The 24,060-nt window shown below is 45.9% G+C and overlaps 1 protein-coding gene across 1 annotated transcript in view; it reads right to left on the reverse strand.

Moving 5' to 3' along the window:
- ROR2 (ROR family WNT receptor 2) overlaps positions 1-21,998 on the reverse strand; it is a 160,584-nt gene extending 138,586 nt beyond the window's left edge. The window contains exon 1 of the mRNA XM_035099905.3: positions 21,586-21,998. Within this exon, the coding sequence (XP_034955796.2) occupies positions 21,586-21,658 (73 nt within the window). The 5' untranslated portion in view covers positions 21,659-21,998. The remainder of the gene's footprint in view (positions 1-21,585) is intronic.
- Between the last annotated feature and the right edge of the window lie 2,062 nt (positions 21,999-24,060).

The following is a 24,060-nucleotide window of genomic DNA, read 5'->3' on the forward strand; positions in this document are numbered from 1 at the left end:
AATCAGCAGCCATGGTCCAGTCTATTTAGGCTCTAGGGCAGGGGTGTCAAACTCAAATTCATCGGGGGCCGCATCAGCAGTTTGGTCACCCTCAAAGGGCCGGTTGTATCTGTAGGACTATGTGTCCATTCTTTATTATCATAAATTATTGTCACTGCATTCAATTATTACTGTTTTTTGTAATAATGTAAGTAATAACTAGCTCTGAAAGCAGAAACATAGTCAGAATAATGGCAAGTAGATGCATCCTATGTTTCTGAGGAGAGGGAGAGGGAGGGGAGGGGAGGGAGGGAGGAAAGAAGGAAGGAAGGAAGAAAAGAGGGAGTGGGAGGGAGAGAGGAAAGAAGGAAAGAGGGGAGAGAAAGAAGAGTAGGAAATAAGGAAGGGAATAAAGAAGGAAAGAAAAAGAAAGAGGGAGAGAAGACAGAGATAAAGAAGGAAGGAAAGAGAGGGAAAGAAAGAATAAGAACAAGAGAGTGGAAGAAAGAAAGGGAAGGGGGGGTCGCCGCCTTGATTCAGCGCCAGAAAAGAGCGCGAAGGGACCCAGGGGCAAAAAGCATTTCCCGTGCAGCGTGAGGCAGTGGGTGTCCGTTTTAGGAGAAGTGCGTAAAGCCTCAGAGTTGCACGTTCGTGAGGCTGAGCCATTGCTGAGCTCACGTTCATGAGGCTGAGCCGCGGCAGGAGGAGGAGGAGGTGAGGCAAGAGGAGGAGGCGGCGGCTACCCGGGTCGGTGCCCAGCAGCGCCGTGCGGAGAGTCCCGAGCCTCTGGGATGCAGCAGTGCTCTGTAGCACTTTGAATCCTCCTCCTCCACGCGGGGCTGCTGGGTGCTTTGTCTGTGCTTCAGCAGCAGCAGCAGCCGTTTTCAGGCGCCGAGCCATGGCAGGAGGAGGAGGATTCAAAGTGCTACAGAGCACTGCTGCATCGCAGAGGCTCGGGACTCTCCGTGCGGCGTTGCCGGGCGCTGACCCGGCAAGCTGCCTCCTCCTTCTCCTGCTGTGGCTCGGGGCGCTCCACGCAGCACTGCTCCGGCCGCCTTTCTATCCCCCCCGGCCCGAGCTGTTTGTCGGTGCTTTGTCGGCGTGGCGCTTCAGCAGCAAGTTCCCGCTGCTGGGTCCCACTGGCTGGGGCGCTCAGCGGGCCACATGACAAGGTCTGGCGGGCCGGATTTGGCCCCCGGGCCTTGTGTTTGACACCCGTGCTCTAGGGCAGCAGGGGAAGACCTCTCCTCTTCTGGGAGGGGAGACTTTGCGGGCGGGACCCGCTCCTCGCAGCAAGCAGGGGGGGGCGTGTATCAGCCCCCTGCTTCAGCTTATCCCTGCTGCCGCGCCAAGCCATTGAAAGAATCTTCCTTTCTTCTGCTGCATACCAACAGATCTCCCGCCCACCCTCCCTTCAGGTCTTCCCTTTGTGTGTGTGCTCTGACCTTGCTATGGACTTCGGTTGGTTGCCTTGGTTGCCCAAGGGGCCTGGTAGGAGTTTTTTTATCCATTTGGCTAATTGGCACCGGGTTTTTTCGCCTACCTCGTAGCAATTCGTCACAACTTCTTTCAGTATTTGGCGGTTAGGCATTGGAATATGGAGTTGTCTGGTGTGTTTGAGGACTGGTTGTGGCCATCATCCAACCCTCCTCTTATACGGGTAATCCCCTTAAGGGATCCAGCGGTCGTGGATCCCGTCCAATGCCCTGCTGGGGCTCGGGTCATGGCACGACCCCCGGTGACACCAGGGGGAGCTCTCAGTTGTATTTGCATCAACAGGCTCCTCCCTCGGGGTGTTAACCTTATATGACCCCCCGCCGAGCAGGGTGGAGTCATGCTTGCTAGGGTGCCCAATGCCTAAGCCAATACCTCTCACTTGCTCTAACCAATAAAGTTGTGGCCTTATTTTATCCATTAACTCAGGCATCCCCAAACTGCGGCCCTCCAGATGTTTTGGCCTACAACTCCCATGATCCCTAGCTAAGAGGACCAGTGGTCAGGGATGATGGGAATTGTAGTCCAAAACATCTGGAGGGCCGAAGTTTGGGGATGCCTGCATTAACTCAAATCCATGTGTCACTGTGACTTTATTTCTCGCGGGGGGGGGGGGTCCTCGGGCCACAAATGGGAGTTTTTGAATACTTAAAAGACACCAGAAGAAAGGAAGAAGCAACTGAAAATAGGCAAGAAACAATAAATTCAGAAGGAATGAGATCTCATCCTAATCTCTACAGAAAGGGAATATACTACCTTGAGAGTCTGCAAAACCTGCTTCTCTAGAGGTTTTTTGAGAGGAGATGGGAAAGCCATCTGGCCAAGATATTTTAGGTATAGGATATCCCACTGCTGGAAAATTCCCAGATGTCTGAAAATGCAGTGCTGATTCCTAGGAAACTGAAATGATTCCCCAGCTCTGGGAGTTCCACTACACTTACCCACCAAGTCCCAGCCAACATTATGATTCTAGATGCAAAGCAGGTATGCACAAGTGTCAGGCCAAAGGGAGCTGCAACGCCTCTTAGAGAAGCACCGGGGAGAAAGCGTATAACCTCCTGTTGTTTCAGTATGCACAAGGCTTCAGACAAAGGAAGGAGAGGGTTGGATTCCTTGCAGGAAAGAAAGCAGGCCCAGAAAAGGGCAACCAAGTGGAAACAACTGGAGCTATAAATACCCCAAAAGGTTTTGGAACAAGTAATGATGCGGTAGGAGTTCAGAGACACAGGTGCTTCTTTCTGAGCTCAAGCCAACACACAATATCCAGATCTTTAAAAGGTATCAACACATGCGATACATCAAACTTCTACTGGTGCATTTGAGGCCACTTGCAACCCTCAATGCATTGGGATTGTTTTCTAATGCTCTTATCATCTTCTTCAATCTCCCCAGCCCCTTCTGCAAATGGAACATTTATTATTCAAGGCTTGCATTTGGAAAATCTGTAAATGAAGGAAGTTATTTCGAAAACTCTGGAAAAGCCCAGTGGAAAAGTAACTGCGTTAGCTCAAGTTTTATTACCTTAAAAGTGAACAGAAAATAAACAGATTCAACAGAGCACAAAATCCTCCCTCCTCCCCACCCTTTTGCATTACAAAAGTGAGAAGTGGAGCCGTTAAGTGGTAAAAGCAGGTCATGGAGATGCAAGCACAACTGCATTGGCCAAAACTCCAGCACATGTTAAAAGGAAGCAGAGGAGGAACATGGCTGGTATTTTATTTCTCTTGGTGCATCCGAGAAACCAGAAAAGTCCTGAAAGACTTTTGTGAGTATTGGGTGGGGAGGATGTGGGGACAGATGGGACTTTATTGTCACCAAATGCATCCCATGTCATCTAGATTGGATCGCCAATGGATTCTCATGCCAAGGGCCTATTTCAATTCATTACCACAATGATTTTGGCGAGACAAAGCACGGAAAGAAAAAAATTAAAGTTAAACGCCACCTACACCTCTGCAGCGCTAGGATACATCAAACAAAGTCTGAATGCTTTATAAAATACATTTATCAATTAATTGCTCGGGGTCCCTTCACACAAACATTCTTCACAATTTTTCTTCTATGGGGGAAGCACTGTACACAATAGCAAACATTTCTGCTTAGCACATTTCTGCAACCACAGGCACATGGCAAAATGCACACATGTGTACTCATTGCATGTGTAGTATTTCTTTTTTATTTGTTTGTTTGTTTGACTTTTTATTTTATCTTGACAAAGTAATAATCATAAATAAATAAGAATATAAATGTGCCCCCCCACCACTGACACCATTCCATTGTAACTATCCAATCTCCCAAAACTTCAACACCTCTTGCTTTGGTTTGACCCCTTTCCCTTTTAACACTACAAATTCTACAAACAACCCCCCCATCTCCTCTAAATCATTTCTCTTTTATATTCCCCGTCTTACCTTAATGGCACATGTTAATTTATCATTAATATCCCACACCTCTTTATACCATTCTTCTATTTCATATCCTGCTTAGCCCTTCCACTTCCTAGCTATAATAATTTGTGCAGCTGTCAATAAAATTGTGAGCAAGTCCTTCAAAGCTTGAGAACCTTCTACCCCATCGTAAATTGATAATAATACTACCTCTGGACTTTTGGTCAGCTTCAACCCAGCGGTTTCTGTTATCTCTTTAAACACACTTTGCCAAAAAAAAATTGTACATATTTACACCCCCACCACATGTGTAACATAATTCCCTGTTTTCTGACATCCGCTCCAACATAACACCGAATATTCATGTGTAGTATTTCAACAATCAGCTATAGCCACCCAAGGCATGGTCATGTGAAGTTAGCCTCACCAAGATGCCTCAAAATACTGGGTGCCTGAAAAATGCTAACAACACTGAATTCAAGCAAACCTTTATCCAGTGAGTAAGTTCTCACAGAAAGTCAATATCACATGTTGACTACAGCTGATCATCCACAATCTCCTCATTTTCCCCCATCCCAAATTGCAATAAGAACAGAAATACTCTCATGAGCAGTTTCTCATATTTCCTCATATGAGCAGACCACCCAAAAAGTGCTTTATTGCAAAGACTGAACTGTTTGGTTTCCCTAGAAATAGAATGACTTTTATCTCATGGAGTATACCACAGAACTGAAGCAAGAAATACACATGTACAGTCCTGGTGGAAGTCTAAACTTCTGAGCGGCTTACAATTAATAATGAAGGGGATCTGGAGCCAATAATAACAGTTACTACACAAGTATGGTTTTTTTGTAGCGGATAGAGACTGAAGACAGGTGGAAGCCTAAATAGCCAAATTCCAATTGGGCCTGGAAAGCATTTTAAAAGATACAAACTCCATTATGAATTGCTTAAAACACACCCATTCACACACAACACGGAAGTGGAAATAATTTATTTCAATCCCAATGTGAACGGTTATGCAAACTTTTCCATCTCTCACCATAGCTGCCAAGTTTTCCCTTTTCTCGCGAGGAAGCCTATTCAGCATAAGGGAAAATCCCTTTAAAAAAGGGATAACTTGGCAGCTATGTCTCTCACTCAGAAATGTCACACTCAAAGTGCAGCACTAATGGTAAATAAGTACCTTCCAGATACCCCACAATGCAGCAGTCAGACTTCACTTCACTTCCAGGAACTTGCCCCTAGGCTTGGCAAAAGCCAGGGTGAACAGGCAATGAAAAAGGCATTACATACATCTATATCTATGGTGTTGACACTGATGGAATTGAGGTCCAGAAATTCAGGGTCCACTAGCAAGCTCTGTTGTTGTTGTTGTTGTTGTTGTTGTTGTTGTTGTTGTTGTTGTTGTTGTTGTTGTTGTTACAACATCCCACCCACTGTACCAAGCTCAGAGAAGGCAGTGGCTCTCCCAGATCATGGCGGCACCGAGATTCTTTAAATGGAGATGCTACAAAGTGAGCCTGGCACCTTATGTGTACAAAATACCTGAGCTATGTCCCCTTACATACACATACATATATACAGTCATACCTCGGAAGTCGAACTTCTGAAACGTTCGACTTCCAAAGCGCGGCTTCTGATTGGCTGCAGGAAGCTCCTACAGCTAATCGGAAGCCACAGAAGTCCTGTTGGACATTCAGCTTCCAAAAGAGTGTTCAAAAACCAGAACACGGACTTCCGGGTTTCGATTGTTCGGGACCCAAAACGTTTGACTCCCAAGGCGTTCGGGAGCCAAGGTACAACTGTATAATAATTCTCACCACACCTATTAATTATAGCTACTACCTTCACCACCTAAAAAAGAATGAAAGAACTGTAATTCTCAGGAGCTTAGGAAATGCTTTAAAAACACAAAGGCTTCCTCTGACCACAACAGTAAAGATGTGGGATTGGGAGTCAAAACAATGAGAACCACATAGGCATGGCATGAGTTTAAAGCAAGCCACGCCTTTGTTAGCTACATCACTCATGAGTTGGGCTACACAGGGACAAGGACCCCAAATGATCAGACATGCCTGATGACAGAAATGCCGAAGCACATTTACTGGGAAATCTGGGGAAGGGAGCAGACTAACATGGAAGACGATCTAGTAAAGCCTATGCCAACTTGGTTGCCCATCTATGTCTTCTACTTAAATTGTCAATCTCTGTCTTTTCTTTTTCTTCTGACCTCACTGTTTGCAATTCCCTCATGTATGTATACTTGCAAGTGAGGCTTACACTTCATGCACGGGATAAAATGGCTCTAGTAAATTACTGCTTATGCCATAATAAATCTGTTCGTCTTCATAGTATTACAATACTAGTTCCCCTATAAAATCATATAATTGTAGAATTGGAAGGGACCCCGGGGTTCATCTAATCCAGGGGTCAGCAAACTTTTTTAGCCGCGGGCCTCTCCACTGTCCCTCAGACCTTGTGGCGAACTGGAAAAGTGGCACTGGGGGAGGGAGCTGGAAGAAGAGGCGAGGGGGGCAAGTAGTCCTTCTCCCCACCCCCCAGCCCCAGTTCTTACCTTCCCTGTGGCTGCCACCACCATCGATGCTGCTGTTTCTTGTGGGTAGGCAGAGCAAGCTCGTGCACTCTGCTCTCTGGCCCACAGGAGCACATGGGCAGAGGAAGGAAGGAAGGAAGGAAGGAAGGAAGGAAGGAAGGAAGGAAGGAAGGAAGGAAGGAAGGAAGGAAGGAAGGAAGATGAGCGGCGCGAAAGAGCTGGCTCCGGAGAGGGGCTGCTTAAAATGGCGCTCAGCCAGCTCAGCCAGCCCCCTTCCTCCTCTAGGCAGGGCAGGGAGAAGCCAGGAGGAGGGAGGGAGGAGGCACCACCACTGTGGTGTGTGTGAGGGAGGGGGGGGAATGGAATGGTGCGGGAGGGGAATGGTGCAGCCCGAACGAACAGAATCCACACGCCAATCCATAGACAATCCACAGGCAATTGGGCCTGATCCGGGCCCCGGGCCTTAGTTTGCCGACCCCGATCTAGTCCAACCCTCTACAATGCAGGAATCGTGGCTAAAGCATCCATAACAGATGGCCGTCCAACCTCTGCTTAAATAACCTCAAATGAAGGAAAGTCCACAACCTCCCCTGTCAAGCAGCTCTTACTGTCAGAAAGTTTTTCCTGGTCTTTAGTCAGAATCACCTTTCATGAAAATTGGATTCATTGGTTCAATGTATTGTTGTTTAAATATCACTTACATTTCTTCTTTATGACACTTATTCCTAAGTGCACTCAAAACTCATTCAGGGCTATAATCAACAATCTTGATATAATCTTTGGCAGAATTCCTGAAAACTAGATGTAATACATTTCCTTTAAAACTTATTTAAAGAAAGGAAGAAGTGGCTGGGGAAACCCAGCCAGATGGGCGTGGTATAAATAATAAATTATTATTATTATTATGAAAGAACCTTCTGCCTGTCAGGCCAATTGAAAAAGAGTACGTTTTATATAACTTCTGAGCATGGAGTTTTCTGAAAAGTTTATGTGCAATGGCAACAAGTCCCAGAAAGCTGGTCTCATGCAACTTTGACCGGGTGTAGAATTCACATCCCAGCACACAGCGGTAAGCACTGTAAAAATACCATTTGATAACATGTGATGCACACAATGGGAGTGTTCAGAAAATCATATTGCAGCTTAATAAGCTGAGATAGAAACAAGGTTTTGGGGCACGCACAAAGCCCATTCCCCAACCAGAAAGCATTCCATTAATTAAAGGTTCCAATTTTGTGCAAATTCGTAAACCATAGTTCACAACTTCAGGAAAAAAAATGGATGTTAGGCCACCTTCAATACATGGCTTGATATCTTGGCTTGTTCTGAAGCTATCAACCATAGCTTCCTGGTTTGGGGAAAACAGTAAATTAAAACCTTTCACTGGGGAAGGGTGAGAGCACCCCAGTCCATATAGAAGAAATTGAGTGGTACAGAAGGAGTGAGAGTCCATCAGTGCACAAAAAACTAGTTGAGAAAAACCAGTATGAATTGGAAAATATCTCCTCTCGACAGATGAAGACATCGGACCAAGGAGTCAAGATGACCACAGAAAACAGAAAAGGGGTGCTTAGAATTACAGGATTGAAGAAAGACGCAGGGCAGCAGGGGAAGGTTAAATGAATGAGGGTAGAAAGAAGGGTGAGGAAGGGAAATCCTATATAATAATATGCAAGTGTCTCTGCGTCCAGTTGTCCCGTGTGTCCCTGGGCTACTGCGCATGTGCCCCAGGGACACAGGGATTGGACCAGAGACTTAGAACGCACGCGCGCGCGCCCTCCCCCCCCTCTGTCTCCTCCAACTGCCGTTCCCAGCCAGACAGCGTGTCGGGGAAGCGAGTGTGGAGGCCGGCGGAGGAGAAGGGGGGGGAAGGAAGGGCGCCTTTGAGGAGCCTGGTCCGGCTCCCGCAGCAGCCGCTGCGTCTCCAGAGCCCGATGCCGCCATCTTTGTCCGCCGCCGCCTCCTCCTCACAACGCTCCCTGGCCCGTGAGAGGAGCGGCGGGGCCGCAGACTTCCCTCCCTCTCTGCGCTCGCATGGGACGGAGCTTCGGAGACCTTCTCCGAAGCCCCGTCTCATGCGGGAGGTGCGCGACGAGGCGGGGGGGAGAAGCGCTCCTCCGGCATGGGACGGAGTTTCGGAGAAGGTCTCCGAAGCCCCGTCTCATGCGGGAGGTGCGCGGCGAGGCGGTGGGGGGGAGGAGCACTTCTCCCCCCCCGCCGCCTCGCCGCGCACCTCCCACATGAGACGGGGCTTCGGAGACCTCCGAAGCTCCGTCCCATGCCGGCTCTGCACAAGAGCAGCGTTCTAGCGCCCGTTTTTAAACAGGCTGAATTCCACTAGTAGTTTATAATTGGCTATGTAATAGGGTAACCCAGATTGAAATAGGACTATTTATATAGATTTGCCGACCGTAAAAGGGGACTTGTGATTGGAAGGGTTAACAATAGAAATATGGTTTTGACTGAGATGGGGAGTTCTTAGAAGAGAGAGGTGTGGGTATAAGGAAGATAATTTTTAGTTTAGTATAGTGTAAAAGCAGATTAAGAATTTTATAATATGAATTAAATGAAGAAGTATGTTTAAGGCAGAAATATAATATGTAAGGAAAGAGGAGTGTGATGTCATAGATGATAAATATGTAATCTATAAAGAAAAGGATAATTATAGAATTTTGGTGTAAAATTTAAAAGGTATAAACATGTTTAAGATAGAAAGAAACAATGTTAAGATGATGATTATGACATTGCCAAAGAGAGTATAAGATGAACCACAGTAAGGGGGGCTGAGGAGGTCAACCTACAATGTCAGGAAAGATGAATGGTTTTTGAACTATATATGTATGTTTTTGTTTTTTTATTATATGTTAATGTTTTTATTTGTGTTTTTTGTTTTCTATTTTAGGTAATGCCGGGGTTGGTGTGTGGGTGATGTATGTTTTGTTGTTATATGTCAAAAAATTAATAATTTTTTTATTTTTTTATTTTAAAAAGTAAATTAAAACCTTTCTGGTTTGGTGGTTTCTTTGCTCAGGAAAAAGAGCAATGGGATTGTGTGTATTGCCGCCAAACGGCTCATTCACATTTCAGCTTATTACACCCAGATGTGATCGTCCAGGCAAGTATACTAAACACAACTGGCTTGCAACAGACAGGAGACGCATCTTGCACAAGATCATTGAATGGCCATCACCACATGCCCAGAAGCACCCTGGAGGAAAGTCTGAATCCACTTGATGCAATTTTAATTTGAACTTTTTTTATTAAAAAAAAAAATCTATTAACTACTTCCACATTAAATGTTCTGAACCTGAAAAATATTATGAATGATCTTCACAATGCAAAAAAATAAAACATTTTCTGGGATAGTTTTATGATTCAGTTAGACAGTTATGAGGCCTGTGTTGAAAAGCTAACTTTCACACTCAATTAATCCCAACTCTAACCTGCTGCAGAACCCTGGCTGAATTTATCTTTTCTTTACGCAGCATGCAAAGCCTTCTAGTTAAATACACAAAGGTATAGAAAAATAATGTCAGGGCATTAAACTGGAAAAAAGCAAGCAAATTCAGTTACAGCAGCCACTTCACTGTGAAATAATACTTACCAGATGAACTGTTACTGAATGGCTTCGAACTACTCTAGCACATTCAAGCAGGATTGGCCTAAACTACTGAAGAAAATGTTTAAGTTACAGCTATTAGGGGATGTACTCAGGAGTTCGGTAATGAAGGGTATGCAAGCTTTTGAATTTCATGTAACTAAAGGCAGGCACAAAACAGGTACTGTAACTGAGTGGTTCTCAAAGTTTTTGCAGCGGCGGAATCCTTGCAGTAAAATCTTTTAAATTTATACTTTTAAAAGTAGGGATGAAGCTGGCTGGCTACGGGGAGAGCAGACAAGGGAGAGCCAGTCAGAGCAGCAACTTTGAAAAAGAAAAGAAGCTCTTATCATGCAGAGTTCTTCTTATCTTAAAGGAGCAGCATATTTAACCCTTGCTGCCAGGCTGCAGCTCACAGGAAGGTGGTAGAAAAGGTACATGGGATTCCCATGATATGTGTTTCAACAGCACATTTAACACAGGAGCAGGGTGGCATGGGAAGGGCTTTCCAAAGAAAGCATTGTTTACCTGGCTGTCCATAAACCCCAGGTACAGCATAATGCGGGTAGGGGAAGATGGGTTAGAGCAGCATTGTCCAACGGGTTCGACTTGTAGATCATGTGATTGTTTCTCCGCGATCTGTCGATCTCTCTCCTCCCCAAACAGCCCTTTCTCTCTCTCTCTCTCTCTCTCTCTCCCTCTCTCTCTCTCAGAGAAGCAAGCAGGCACCAAGCAGGCGGAAGCAGAACCGTCTTACCCATACATGCTAGGGGTGCGGGGCACCCGGGCACCAGGCTCTCTGGGGTGCCAGGTCAAGAGTCTGGGGCCCGAAGGTTGAGTCTGGGGAAGAGCCCACCAGCCCGTTAGAGTGCTGCAGCAGGCTCTTCTACTGCGGACGGCTCTGCGCCGAGAGTTCAGGGGTGACCGAGCCATCAAGACGCTGAGGCGGCCAGCTGGCTCTGCCTTCCTGTGCATCTGGGACTGGGCAACCGGGAGGGGCCGCTTTAGAGAAAGGGCTGGCTTTAGAGAAAGGGCTGGTTTGGGGGGAGAGAGAGAGAGAGAGAGAGAGAGAGAGAGAGAGAGAGAGAGAGAGATGTGCTGGACATTCCAGGATCCAGTCCTCGAGGAGAAGACTGCCTTGTCCCCCCTCCCTGCTGTAAAGCTATGAGCGCTCTCACTGAGCACAACAAGGCTTACTCGCACGTAAACACGTGCAAGGGAGTAGAGGGCCCTTCCTGGCTGCTGCCATCCCGCACATGCGGGGAGGGGTGGGTGGGTTTGCCACGTTCGCAACCCGAAAGTTATGTTACCTGAAGGTAACGTAACCCAAGGGTCCACTGTATGGGGGAAACCCTGACTCATTCGAAAATTGATAGTGGTATCAAAACTTCCAACAGAAGCCTGACAGAGAAAGAAAGAAGCCGGAGACTGCTCGGAAGTCTATTTCAAGTGTGATACCACTGCAGCTCTATAAAAAGCTCACCATTTGTAAGCCAGTATGGGACCTCCAACGCTTTGCTCTCAGTTGGCCCCCAAATCCCAGAAGCAGCAAGACGTGCAAAGTGAAAATTCTCTCATGCTGCCTCCAACCTTCTTGGCTTCCCATGCCAAGGGAAAATAACAGCACAGCTGCCAGTCTTTGGGCTCCAGAAAATGCCTGACCTTGTTGTGTTCTTAGTCTGGCTGGTAGAGAAGGAACTGAAGGGAAGAAAGAAAACTGTGAGTTCACAGCAACAGAAGAAGAAGGGGTCCAAGGAGTAGGGAATCATTTTTTTGTCAGAGAAAAGGAATTACACCAATTATTACACATGGAGTTATGGGCACTATTATAATATTGCTGAGGGGGAATGGTTTATGGGTTGATAGAGGTAATGTTTGATATGGTGCATGGTAGCAGCGTTTGGCTGACTGACACCCTTTTTTATCATGTGAACTGCCCTGAGACCTGCAGGGATAGGGCAGTATATAAAATTATTATTATTATTATTATTATTATTATTATTATTATTATTACAAAGAATGTGATAGAAATATGTTGTCACCAACAGCTTGCCAATGGTCCAAGTTGGAGGGGCCTCTTGACCAACCAATCTCTGGTGATCAAAGCAGCCAGATAATTTAGTAGTGCTTTTCTTTTCTGCTGTTATTTACAAGAGTCAAAGAGCTTTCTTGAAGATAAAGGTAAAGGGACCCCCGACCATTAGGTCCAGTCGTGACCGACTCTGGGGTTGCGCGCTCATCTCGCATTATTGGCCGAGGGAGCCGGCGTATAGCTTCCAGGTCATGTGGCCAGCATGACAAAGCCGCTTCTGGCAAACCAGAGCAGCACATGGAAACACCATTTACCTTCCTGCTGTAGCGGTTCCTATTTATCTACTTTCATTTTGATGTGCTTTCGAACTGCTAGGTTGGCAGGAACTGGGACCGAGCAACGGGAGCTCACCCCGTCACAGGGATTCGAACCGCCAACCTTCTGATCAGCAAGCCCTAGGCTCAGTGGTTTAACCACAGCGCCACCTGGGTTCTTGAAGATATCTTTCTTCAAAAGGATTAGGGAGGGGGAAACTGAGCAAACAATGACCTCTTTCCATGAAACAACTTGCTACTGTCTCACAGGCTCCTTTCATTCAAGTTCATCACAATTTGGCTACCTGGCTACATTCATTTTTAAATTTTCATCCATCATATAGATACATCCAGAAATGCAAATCAATAAGATTTCCCCGCACAGTTGAAGCAACTGTCAACAAGGGTGCAAGGAATCACAGGGTTAACTAGCTTATTTGGTCATCAATCCGATATTTGTATGATGCTTTTCCAACAACCGAGCAGAGCTCAAAGCTGCTCACAAAGCATGTAATGTGTCGAAGCATGAAAGCTGACGTTATTCTAACCACCTATTTGCAAATTTCAAAATGAAACATTAACCTAGTGGAAACATTTGTTTCTTTTTCTATGAAGACAGAATACCTTCTGAAAACTACAGGTTTCATTTTGAAGCGAGGGCACTGGAGGAAATTTTAAATTACATGTTATTTTTTTAAAGAAATACAAAATGTAACAGTCTAAATCAGTCGTCACCAACCTGGTGTCCCCGAGATGTTTCGGACCCCAACTCCCAAGAACTGAGCCCAAAATATCTGTAGGGTACCAGGTTGGGGAAAGCAGGGCAAAAAACTCAAAATCAGACAAAAAGTTGTATAAAAGGTAAATGCCGCGTAAGCTGGGAAGGGACCTTTAACTTCAAACCTCTCCCATGGTTCAGTCAAAACACAAAGAAAAGACGAGCATTTATGTCAAATTGCTATTTGTTCCAAATGGTTACAGGGTATGCTACAGGAGCCAGCAGTCTAAATAACAATAAAAAACAGGATTAACAAACAATGCTGCCTCTTTCATGGCAGCAAAAGCCTGTCATTCGTTTTCTTTGAAGCCCTAACTAGTTTGTACTCATTGGATTAGAAAGACTTGGTACTTGCATACTTTCCAGACATACTGAGCTTAATGACAGCTTCCTTTTATAAAGCAACAAACCCAGGGAGAACAAACAAACTTAAATTGCACCTCCTTCCTTTACACAAGGAAGCCTGCTACAAAAGTAACATAATTTTAACCAAAGTAACAGTAAAATATGGAACAAACATATCACAATTCAAAGACATTCTAAATGATGTGACACTAGCTAGATGTAGCTTGTTTCCTTTAAGATGTTAGCTATGCTTATAATGACCAGGGCTATGAGAAAAACTTAGTATTTTTTTCTGGAATGTAATTATATATTTCAGGTGCTACATGCTTCAAACTTATGAGTTCACTGAATGCAAACTTTTAACTTGGCAGTTGTGCCCAAACTACACGCAAGAGGCCTGAGATCTAGGGCACCTTTATCAAGCACATTTTGCAGCACACAGAAACAAAAACTTTTTACATTTTAATCTTACCCACCCAAAGCATGAATGCTCATTTTGCAATTAGTAACCAAATTGCTTCCATACATCCGACTAATACTCAGCGCTGTTAACACCTTGCCCAGAGTGAAATGTATTTAAAAAGAAAAGTAGGATCAGCTTTCCTGCAAACAACTGAAAGCTTCCTAAATAGGATTAATCTGCCAAGTTTGTCAATCTTCCATTCTTCCCCTACCGCCACATTGCTGTGCTTTCCACAAAAGACAAGATTGTGGAATCCCAGCATTTGTGACATAACTACTGCTTTTTTAAAAATAATAATAATAATCAGGTCATGCCCTAGGAAGAACTATTTTCAGGGGAAGTCTTAACTGCTGCTTTGACCCAAACTTAAGATTCTTTCATTATCAATTTAACTGTTAAAGCAAAGGAGAGATTTTTGTAACTAGTGAAACGGTTTCACGTTAAAGCCTGCAATTCAAAATTCATCACAAACTGAACGAATGACAATCTAAGTGGCATTACTCATGGTGTTAGTTATCCAATAGCCATATTTATTCAGGAGTAAGTTCCACAAATTTCAGTGCAACTTAACTCTCAGATGTGCATAGGACTGCACAGTTGTAATCCTACAGGTTGGTTCCAGACTTAGTTATGCTCAGAACAGACCCCTTGAAATTACTGGTGTTTTGTTGCTGCTTTAAAGCATGTTCTATTACAATCTACTGAACCCCAAAAAAGACAAGCTGTTTTTAATTCAATGCCGTTTACTTGTCTACATTTACAGTCATACCTCGGTTTAAGTATTTTCAGTTTAAGTACCTGTCTGGAACGGATTAATCCACTTTCCATTACTTTCAATAGGAAAGTTCACTTCAGGTTAAGTATGCTTCAGTTTAAGTACTCCACGGACCTATCTGGAATGGATTAATCCACTTTCCATTACTTTCAATAGGAAAGTTCGCTTCAGGTCAAGTACGCTTCAGTTTAAGTACTCCACGGACCATCTGGAATGGATTAATCCACTTTCCATTACTTTCAATGGGAAAGTTCGCTTCAAGTTAAGTACGCTTCAGTTTAAGTACTCCACGGACCATCTGGAACAGATTAATCCACTTTCCATTACTTTCAATGGGAAAGTTCGCTTCAGTTTAAGTACGCTTCAGTTTAAGTACTCCACGGACCATCTGGAACGGATTAATCTACTTTCCATTACTTTCAATGGGAAAGTTCGCTTCAGGTTAAATATGCTTCAGGTTAAGTACAGACTTCCGGAACCAATTGTGTTTGTAAACCGAGGTACCACTGTATTTGAATGAACTGCTGGATCCTAGGAACCTTGGCTCAGAATGTTTGTGCGCCAGTAAGTTCCACTTAACAGGACTTACCTCAGAGTAGCCAAGCATAGGATTGCATTCTTAGGCCTCCATCATGTACCCACAGAAATCAAGCCACATATTGAAGTACAGTCGTACCTTGGTTGTGGAACAGAATCCATTCTGAAAGTCCATTCAACTTCCAAAAAAATTCACAAACCAAGATGGGGCTTCCAATTGGTTGCAGGAGCTTCCTGGACTCAATCGGAAGCCACAGAAGCAATGTCGGATGTTCGGGTTCCAAAAAACATTCGCAAACCAGAACACTCACTTCTGGGTTTTACGGCGTTTAGGAGCCAAAACGTTCAAGTCACAAGGTGTTCGGGAACCAAGGTATGACTGTACATATGTGAATGGGAATGACCATGTGGTACCTCGGGTTAAGAACTTAATTCGTTCCATATGTCCGTTCTTAACCTGAAATGGTTCTTAACCTGAGGCGTGCTTTCGCTAATGGGGCCTCTTGCTGCTGCTGCACCGCTGGCATGTGATTTCTGTTCTTATCCTGGGGCAAAGTTCTTAACCTGGAGAAACCACTTCCTGGTTAGCGAAGTTTGTAACCCAAAGCGTCTGTAACCTGAGGTACCACTGTATTAGGTTTGAAAGGACTATGCCAGGTGTCAGCAAACTTTTTCAGCTGGGGGCTGGATCACTGTCCCTCAGACCTTGTGGGGAGTCGGACTCTATTTTGAAGGGGGGAAATGAACGAATTACTATGCCCCACAAATAACCCAGAGATGCATTTTAAATAAAAGCACACATTCTACTCATGTAAAAACAGGCAGGCCCCACAAATAACCCAGAGATGGCATTTGAAGTAAAAGGACACATTTTACTCATGTAAAAACACACTGATTCCTGGATCATCCGCGGGCTGGATTTAGAAGTCGATTGGGCTGGATCTGGCCCCCGGGCCTTAGTCTGCCTACCCATGGACTATCAGGGGTCAGCAAACTTTTTCAGCTGGGGGCTGGTCCACTGTCCCTCAGACCTTGTGGGGAGCCAGACTCTATTTTGAAGGGGGGAAATGAACGAATTCCTATGCCCCACAAATAACCCAGAGATGCATTTTAAATAAAAGGACACATTCTACTCATGTAAAAACATGCTGATTCCCGGACCGTCCGTGGGCCGGATTTAGAAGGCGATTGGGCCTCATCCGGGATCTGGGCCTTAGTTTGGGGACCCCTTGACTATGCAATCAACCCAAGCAACTGCACACACACATTCATATGATCATTACACACATATGTGAGACTACACCTGGCATCCCCAAACTTCGGCCCTCTAGATGTTTTGGACTACAATTCCCATCTTCCCCGACCACTGGTCCTGTTAGCTAGGGATCATGGGAGTTGTAGGCCAAAACATCTGGAGGGCCGCAGTTTGGGGATGCCTGGACTACACCGTAGAGAAGCAGCTCCCATGTGGCTTGGTGTGTATGACTGAAGGAGGTCTTACATCTAAAATGAATTAAAAAGTGCTTCCAGGTGAGTGTTTATTGTGATACCAGTGCTCTTCAGTCACGCAAGTAGTAGCTGTTGTTTTCAGTGTCTTTTTTTTTTAAAGACATTGTTGGCATCAAAATGTCACTCAGCATGTATTTTCCCTATTTAATCCAGATTTACCCTATCCACAGAAAATGGGATAAGTTTTTTAAAAAGCCATACTGCTGCTCATGACTGATTTGCAGTATCAGCACAATCTGTTTCCAATATTAAGCCCTCACCTGTAGCACCCTAAATGTGCATAAGATCAGAACATTATACAATGGTACCTCGGTTTAGGAACACAATTGGTTCCAGAAGTCTGTTCATGAACTGAAACGTTCATAAACTGAAGCAAACTTTCCCAATGAAAGTAATGGAAAGTGGATTAATCCATTCCAGACGGTTCCGCGGAGTACTCAACCTGAAGCATACTTAACCCGAAGCATGGGTGTAATTGGTTCCGGAAGTCTGTTCATAAACTGAAGCGTTCATAAACTGAAGCGAACTTTCCCATTGAAAGTAATGGAAAGAGAATTAATCTGTTCCAGATAGGTCCGCGGCGTTCATAAACCGAAAATTCATAAACCGAGGTCTTCATAAACCGAGGTCTTCATAAACAGAGGTTCCACTGTACTGCAATTTTAAATAAGTAAACCCTGTTAAGAGTGAAGGGAACACTGTTTTTGAGCGAAAAATGCTAAACATCAGTCTGAAACGCACCCCCTTTTCTCCCTAATGTTTCAAATTAACTTTTTTTTTGCAATTAAGGCACGAACATACAAGTTACACTCTTATGGATCAAGAGGAAGGCTTAAGTTTCCACTTATTTAGGGTAAAGCCCCAAATAAAGATAATTTCTGTGACTTAATTAGTTTTATAGCTCCAGATCATACCGTCTTCTGGACCATTATTATGATACTATGGTGGATGTGTAATAGAAACTCTTCTCCACCGCCAGCAAATAGCCTATCATGTTTGCTGAAACCTCCACAAGAGCTTCTGATTATCATAGCTGCCAAGTCTCCCGTTTTCCCTGGGAAATCCCCGTTTTTCCAGCTGTTCCCAGCTGAAAAAATGGACTTTTTGTTTTTCCCCGGTTTATTCTGGCGCGGCGGCCATTTTGGAATTGGGCGGAGCATGCTCAGAAGCAACTTTTGATGCTGCTCTGCCCAGTTCCAAAATGGCTGCAGTGCGGCTTCTGGCGCGGCGGCCATTTTGGAACTGGGCAAAGCAGCATCAAAAGTCACTTCTGAGCATGCTCCGCCCAGTTCCAAAATGGCGGCAGCGCTACTTCCGGTCTGCTATTTCCTTCCCGGTCCATTATTTCTCTGACAGCAACTTGGCAGGTATGCTTATTATGTGGAGGCTCCATTTGTGAAATTAGGCCCCTCAAAAATAGGGAAAGAGAAATCAAGCAAGCAAGTCTCTGTGCAATTGGGGCACATCTATGGATGCCCTTTCTAACATGGGAGAGTTTTCCATGTGGTCAACAAGAGGGGCTTGCACAGCACCAACCCATCTCTGTTCAAGTATAAACGGTGTTAAGTCCCACAGCTGGTAACGCAAACTTATTTCACTGAAATTCTGAGAGGCCAGTCACAGCAAGAGTCATTTTGTCAAAGTAAACCACAAACATATGTGGATATTTTTGAAGCTACTCAATAGGCTGGCACTCTTTGTCCCTTTGAAGTACAAACTCCCAACACATCCCACGAAGAGACTATACCCCGAAGAAGGCAAACAAACCCGTCTCTATCTGAAACTGTGTGCAACGTGGGTTTTTTTTTAAGAGAGTCAAATCATTCCACAGTAAATAAGGTGCAACCACTACGTGAAAACAGCAATTTAGAATCTCGCACAGAGAACATTTTTGCAGATGGAAGAGACATGGGATTCTTTATAAAAATAAAAAAGGCACCTCTGGGGAAAAGACTTGAAAGCTGACCCCTAACTTTGCTTATTTCTCAATCAAAATATTTCCAGTATTTTACTAAAACGGCATTCCCCCGTGATATTTTTTTTTTTTTAGGAAAAAGAAGAACAAGGCTGAAATCTGTCAAAGGAGGAAGGAGAACCTCTTGCGGTGAGAAACAAGGGGCAGGAGACTTTTTGGAGCTTTCAGTGCTGGCCCCCTAAAACAGATCCAGCTGTTGAAAGGAAATGGGGTTGGGGTGGGAGGTTATATCTCATTTTGTGCCTGGGACTTCCAGCAAACAAGAGCAGCCAGCCATCCTCACTTCAGCAGCTCCCAAGTCTTTTTAAAAGAGCATGCATACATAATTTCTATCATATTTTCAGCCATTTATCAGTCCTGGGGGTATTTCAGTCTGGGAATGATAAAGGTGCCTCCCCAACAGAGACAAAAGGCCACAGGAGGGAGGGGAAGAATCCAGGGTACTTGCAACTTGTATATTAGCTCTTGTTGATTTTGCAATCTTGCCCTGAGTCCTTCAAGGCAGCCATAAGGTTCCCCCCCTTTAAAAAAAAAAAGGCAGAAATGTTATCTCTTGCCCTATGCTAAAGCAACAAATGGCAAGACCCTGGGACCCTGGAGCTGAATAACAGGAAATCTAGGCATCTGTCACCTCCTGGGGGGAGGTAAATGGATTAGTGCGTTCAACAAAAGGAAGAGAAAAGTTCTTTTAAACATGCAACTGATTAACAGGCCCTCTCTAATCTGCAGTATGGGCCTGTTATTTTTCTATTGGGAATGGGATCCCTTTTCAGGGCAATCAAAGTTAAAGCAATTTAAAAATAATAATAAAACCAAAGAAATGGAAGCTCCACTGGCTACCTGCCAAATTACCCCGCAGCCAAGTGATTAAGCATGATTCAAAGGTGTGGGGAATGACTTTGTATGATCTCTCTGCCATTGCTGGGCAGATCTAGCCAAAGTTAAGAGTGCAAAGGAGCCACACACAAAAAATTTACCTGGAAAGAGGATGGTTGGCCATAGAATTATTTCGCCCCAGGATCAAAGCCTAAGTCTAACAGCGCCTGGGGCGGAGGGGATAAAATGCAAGGCTGAGAAGAAAGCGCCACAAATCCACAGCTGGACATAAAATGCAAGATCAGGCAATTGCTTTTGCAAGGACTGTTAAGTCTTCCACCAGTCTCATATTCACTCTGCACACCCCCGGCTCCTCCCTCTCTAAAGAGCTCCCATAAATCTCGCTGCTGTTAAGGCAGGGAGAAAGAGAGATGCCGGACGAGCTGGCAACCATTCAGCAGCAGCAGCCAGCCAGCCAGTGTGCAAGGTCAGATGTTAATAGGGCCGCTTGAATTCAGGCTCTCCAAACAATCGCAAGGCTTGTTGAACCGAATCCTAATGTTTCCTGACCGCCCGGGCTCCCCCCCCCCCGCCCTCTGTGATCCTCTCTGCTCTCTTTCTGGGTTAGGTCAGTCAGGTAACACACAGGAAATGGGGCTCTCCGAAAGCGCAAAAAGCACTCGTGGGAAGGGGGGGGGGAAGAGAGAGAGAGAGAGAGAGAGAGAGAGAGAGAGAGAGAGAAGGACAAAACTCCAAAGCACAGCTGAACACACCCTTTCCCCCTACTGGGGACACTCAACAACCCAATAACACACTATCCCCACTGATGGTGGACTTTCTGCCCATTATGGGTTCGGTTCCTTGGAAGCGCCAAACAAGAGGCAGCCACTCGGCTCCCAAAATATTTTGTCTGCCCTCTCCCAACACCCCACTGAAAAATAACGTGCAATTAAAAGGAGGGAAATCCCCTTTATTTCCTCATCTCCTGTCCCGATTCCTCACTCCACAAGGTGAAAACTTCACGTCTCCTACAGAGGCGGGAGGGGGGGCGGCGTTAATGCTGGATGGAGCCGCGTAACTCTTCCCAAACTTTCCAAACCACCATTACGCATCATGATGCTCACCTTCCCCATCCCATCTTCTCTCCCTCTCGGTGGGGAATACAGCGATGTTTTTATTTTGCACAATAAAGTATAGGGGGGGAGAGAGAGAGAGACGGAGAGAGAGGAGGGCAGGATGGCGCTGCTGGGCTTTTGCAGATGAAAGGGTTTGGAAGGACAACTCCCAACACGAGTGCACGGACGTAAATTTTCAATGGTGCTTCAGGAGAGCAACAGCCCCCAAAGGACTTTGCAGGACGCCTTTCTCCGCGCCAAGTACAATACAGCCCGAGATTCGACGGCGATCCTTCGCGTAACCCGGCGATCCTTCGCGTAACCCGCCCCGCGCGCCTTCCTTCCGAGTAAGCATTAAAAAGGGCACAGCTTCAAAAGTCCTACCTAGATAAACTATTTTCTAGAGGGCACGGTGGCAAATTTCCTACACTCCCTCGTCGTCGCCCCCCCCCCCCAGGCTGCCGTTGTACCCGAGGTGAAAAGGTATCAAGCAGGACTACTCGAGAGCAACCGGTTCGCCCCTCGACGGAGCTGCCACGGATTCCGATCGGGCTACTCCCGAGTTTAAAAAATTAAATAAAATCGCATTTTTACTCCTCCTGCACGCCTTTGCCTAGACAGCAACTGGTTTTCGACGCCTCTTGGGGCGAAGTCTAAGTAGGGCTACTCGAGAGTAAGCCTCCCAGCCGTGGGAGTCCAGAGAGTTCCCTTCCAAGACATAAATGGGGCCGCTCCGGAGCGGCGCGCACCCTCGACGGCATTCCGTGGCATGGGTCTACTCGAGAGCAAGTCGGGGGGTCGGCCGACGGGGCAAGGGCGAGCCGTCGGGGCGACTCTGGAGTAAGACCGGCGGCGGTGCTGCTGTTGCTGCTGCAAACCGACAGACACCGTCGAGACGCTTCCAACCTTACCTGCCGCGTCGAGGAAGAGGACGCAGGCGGACGCCGCCAGCACGGCTACGAAGGTGGCGCTGGCTGTCCCCATGCTGGCGCCGGCCAAGTGAGAAGGACGAAGGGGCCGCCGCCGCACAAAGAACCCTTTGTGGCCGCCCTCGCCTCTTCGGCTGGCGAAGGTGGCGGACGCTGCTGGCGGCGCTTCCCGAGGATGCTGTCTTCTTGCGGGCTCCCTGGACGTCGAGCGACGGAGAAGCTGCAGCTGCCGCCTCCTCTCCGCCTCCTCCTCCTCCCGCGAGCGGACGCTGCCCGAGGGGAGGAACGCGGCGGCGCCGCCGACTGAGTCCGCCTGCTGGGAGCGCGCCTCCCTTCGCCCGCCGGCCAGCCCACTCAGCCCAGCCAGCCGCTGCTCCTCGCGCGCACGGCAGCCCCGAAGGGAAGGCGAGGGGCGGGAAAGGCGCGCCCCCGACGCCGCTATCGCGATCCCTCGCGCCGAGCAAGCGGCGAACCAGGGTGCGCGCCGCCGCGAGGCGTGAAGAGACGGGTGGCCTGGTTCGGGCAGGGGCGCGCGCATCTGGAGGAGACCGAATGGAGATCTGGAAGCACAGAGTTGTAGAATTGGAAGGGACCTTCGTGGGTCAAGTCCCTTTTGCCCAGCATGGGACTTGAACCCACGACTCTTCGATTAAGTCTCACGCTTAGAGTTGCCATATTTCAGAAAGGGTGATGGCTTTCTGCCGTGTTTAAAAAAGTAGTAGGGTTGCCTAGTTTCATTATTATTTATTATTTTGGAAGACCACAAAATTGTTGAGCTTTTTTCGTTTTCTTTTTAGGAATAACACACATCAAAATTTTGGACAAAGTGCTGCCTTTTGGAATTGGAAATTTCCCCCACACACCCCATCTTTCAAATTGACCTTTAAAGTAAGGTAGCCCTGCTCATGCTCTACTTTCTGAGCTGCCTGCTCAATGGTAGCCGTCTTCAGATATCCCAAGGGCTCTGGAGGGTAGGACTTGAACCAAAGTTACACAAGAAAAGAGATTCCAACTAAACATCAGGAAGGACTTTCTGGCAGTAAGAGTCATTCAACAGTGGGAGGTGGTAGACTCTTCCTCCCTAGGAGATTTTAAAGCAGAGGTTGGATGGCCATCTGTCACTGATGCTTTAGCTGAGTTTCCTGCATTCCAGGATCAATCCCTGCTGGCTGGGAAAGGCTCCTGGCAGACACCCCAGCAAACCACAGCCAGCCAGTGTCATGCTTCAGGCTTCATGCTAAGCCAAACCATGGTTTAACCATGGCTGCCTGGCGCCCAGACATGACAGCGCAGCCACTCTGCTCATCCCCCTTTGCTCTGCTGCTTAGTGTTGAGCTAAGCCGTGGCTGGGCTTATCCAAACCTCCCAACCCAGGTTTGTGGTTTAAACCAGGGTCTCCCAAACTTGGTCCTGCTAGCTGGGGATGGTGGGAGTTGTAGTACAAAAAAACAGCCAGAGACCTAAGTTTGGGAAACCCTGGTTTAGACTAACCATGGTTTGCAACCCAAGTTTGGTTGGGGGCTCGCCAATTGCCTGGGAAAACTAAACCAGTAAGGCAGGCATAGCCAAACTTGGCCCTCCAGCTGTTTTGGGACTACAGTTCCCATCATGCCTGCACTAGGGAGTTCATATCCTTATTATCAAAAGACTACAAATTCCTACTACCTGTCCACATTCTGTCTGGCCTATGTATGTGGCCACGGACTTATTCTTATCTCCATGCCACATGCAAAAGGGGGTTGAGTTTTGAGTGGGTTGGAGGGCCCAATCCACATACATTAAGCAAGCAACTTGTGCGAATTCAACCATGTAAACATGTGGCAAAGATAGTGATGTCAAATTCTGGAGAATAATCTTTTGGAGAATATTCTCGAGAATATTCTCTATTAATGAGAATATTAGAGAATTTTCATTTAAAATAGGAGAATTCACAATTCTGAGGTGATGGCACCAGTAATTGTCATGTTACGGTTTGGTATAAGGAAACTCAGTAGTTAAATCATATTTCATTCTTCCATTAGAACATGTACATGTTATAGGACAAGTCAAAAAAAATACAATTGGCATGTTAAGGTTTGATTCAAGTAAATTCAGTAATAGGATATCTTGTGCTTCTAATAGCTCTGATGCTTAATAACTGTTTGGTGACTAAAACACAGCTTGATAAACAAAACTATATGCATACATAAAAATAAGCCATTAATATTAAATATATTATATTATATGATAATATATTTCAGTATGTCAATCAGTAAATGGCACCTTGTACCATTGAACGGCACTGCAAAAAACAGTTACTGGTGCTAAATAAAAATATAGAAACGTCAACTCTTTAAATCAAGGGCACCTCACACACTGTTACACATAATTGTATAGGCCAAGGTACTTTAAGTGTATAAAGCACTAAAGCTACTTTCTGTTAAAAAAACAACAACCACACTGTATGGCCAAGGGTAG

The sequence above is a fragment of the Zootoca vivipara genome, chromosome 10 (genome assembly GCF_965207765.1).
Source record: "Zootoca vivipara chromosome 10, rZooViv2.hap1.1, whole genome shotgun sequence".
Taxonomy (NCBI): Eukaryota; Metazoa; Chordata; class Lepidosauria; order Squamata; family Lacertidae; genus Zootoca; species Zootoca vivipara.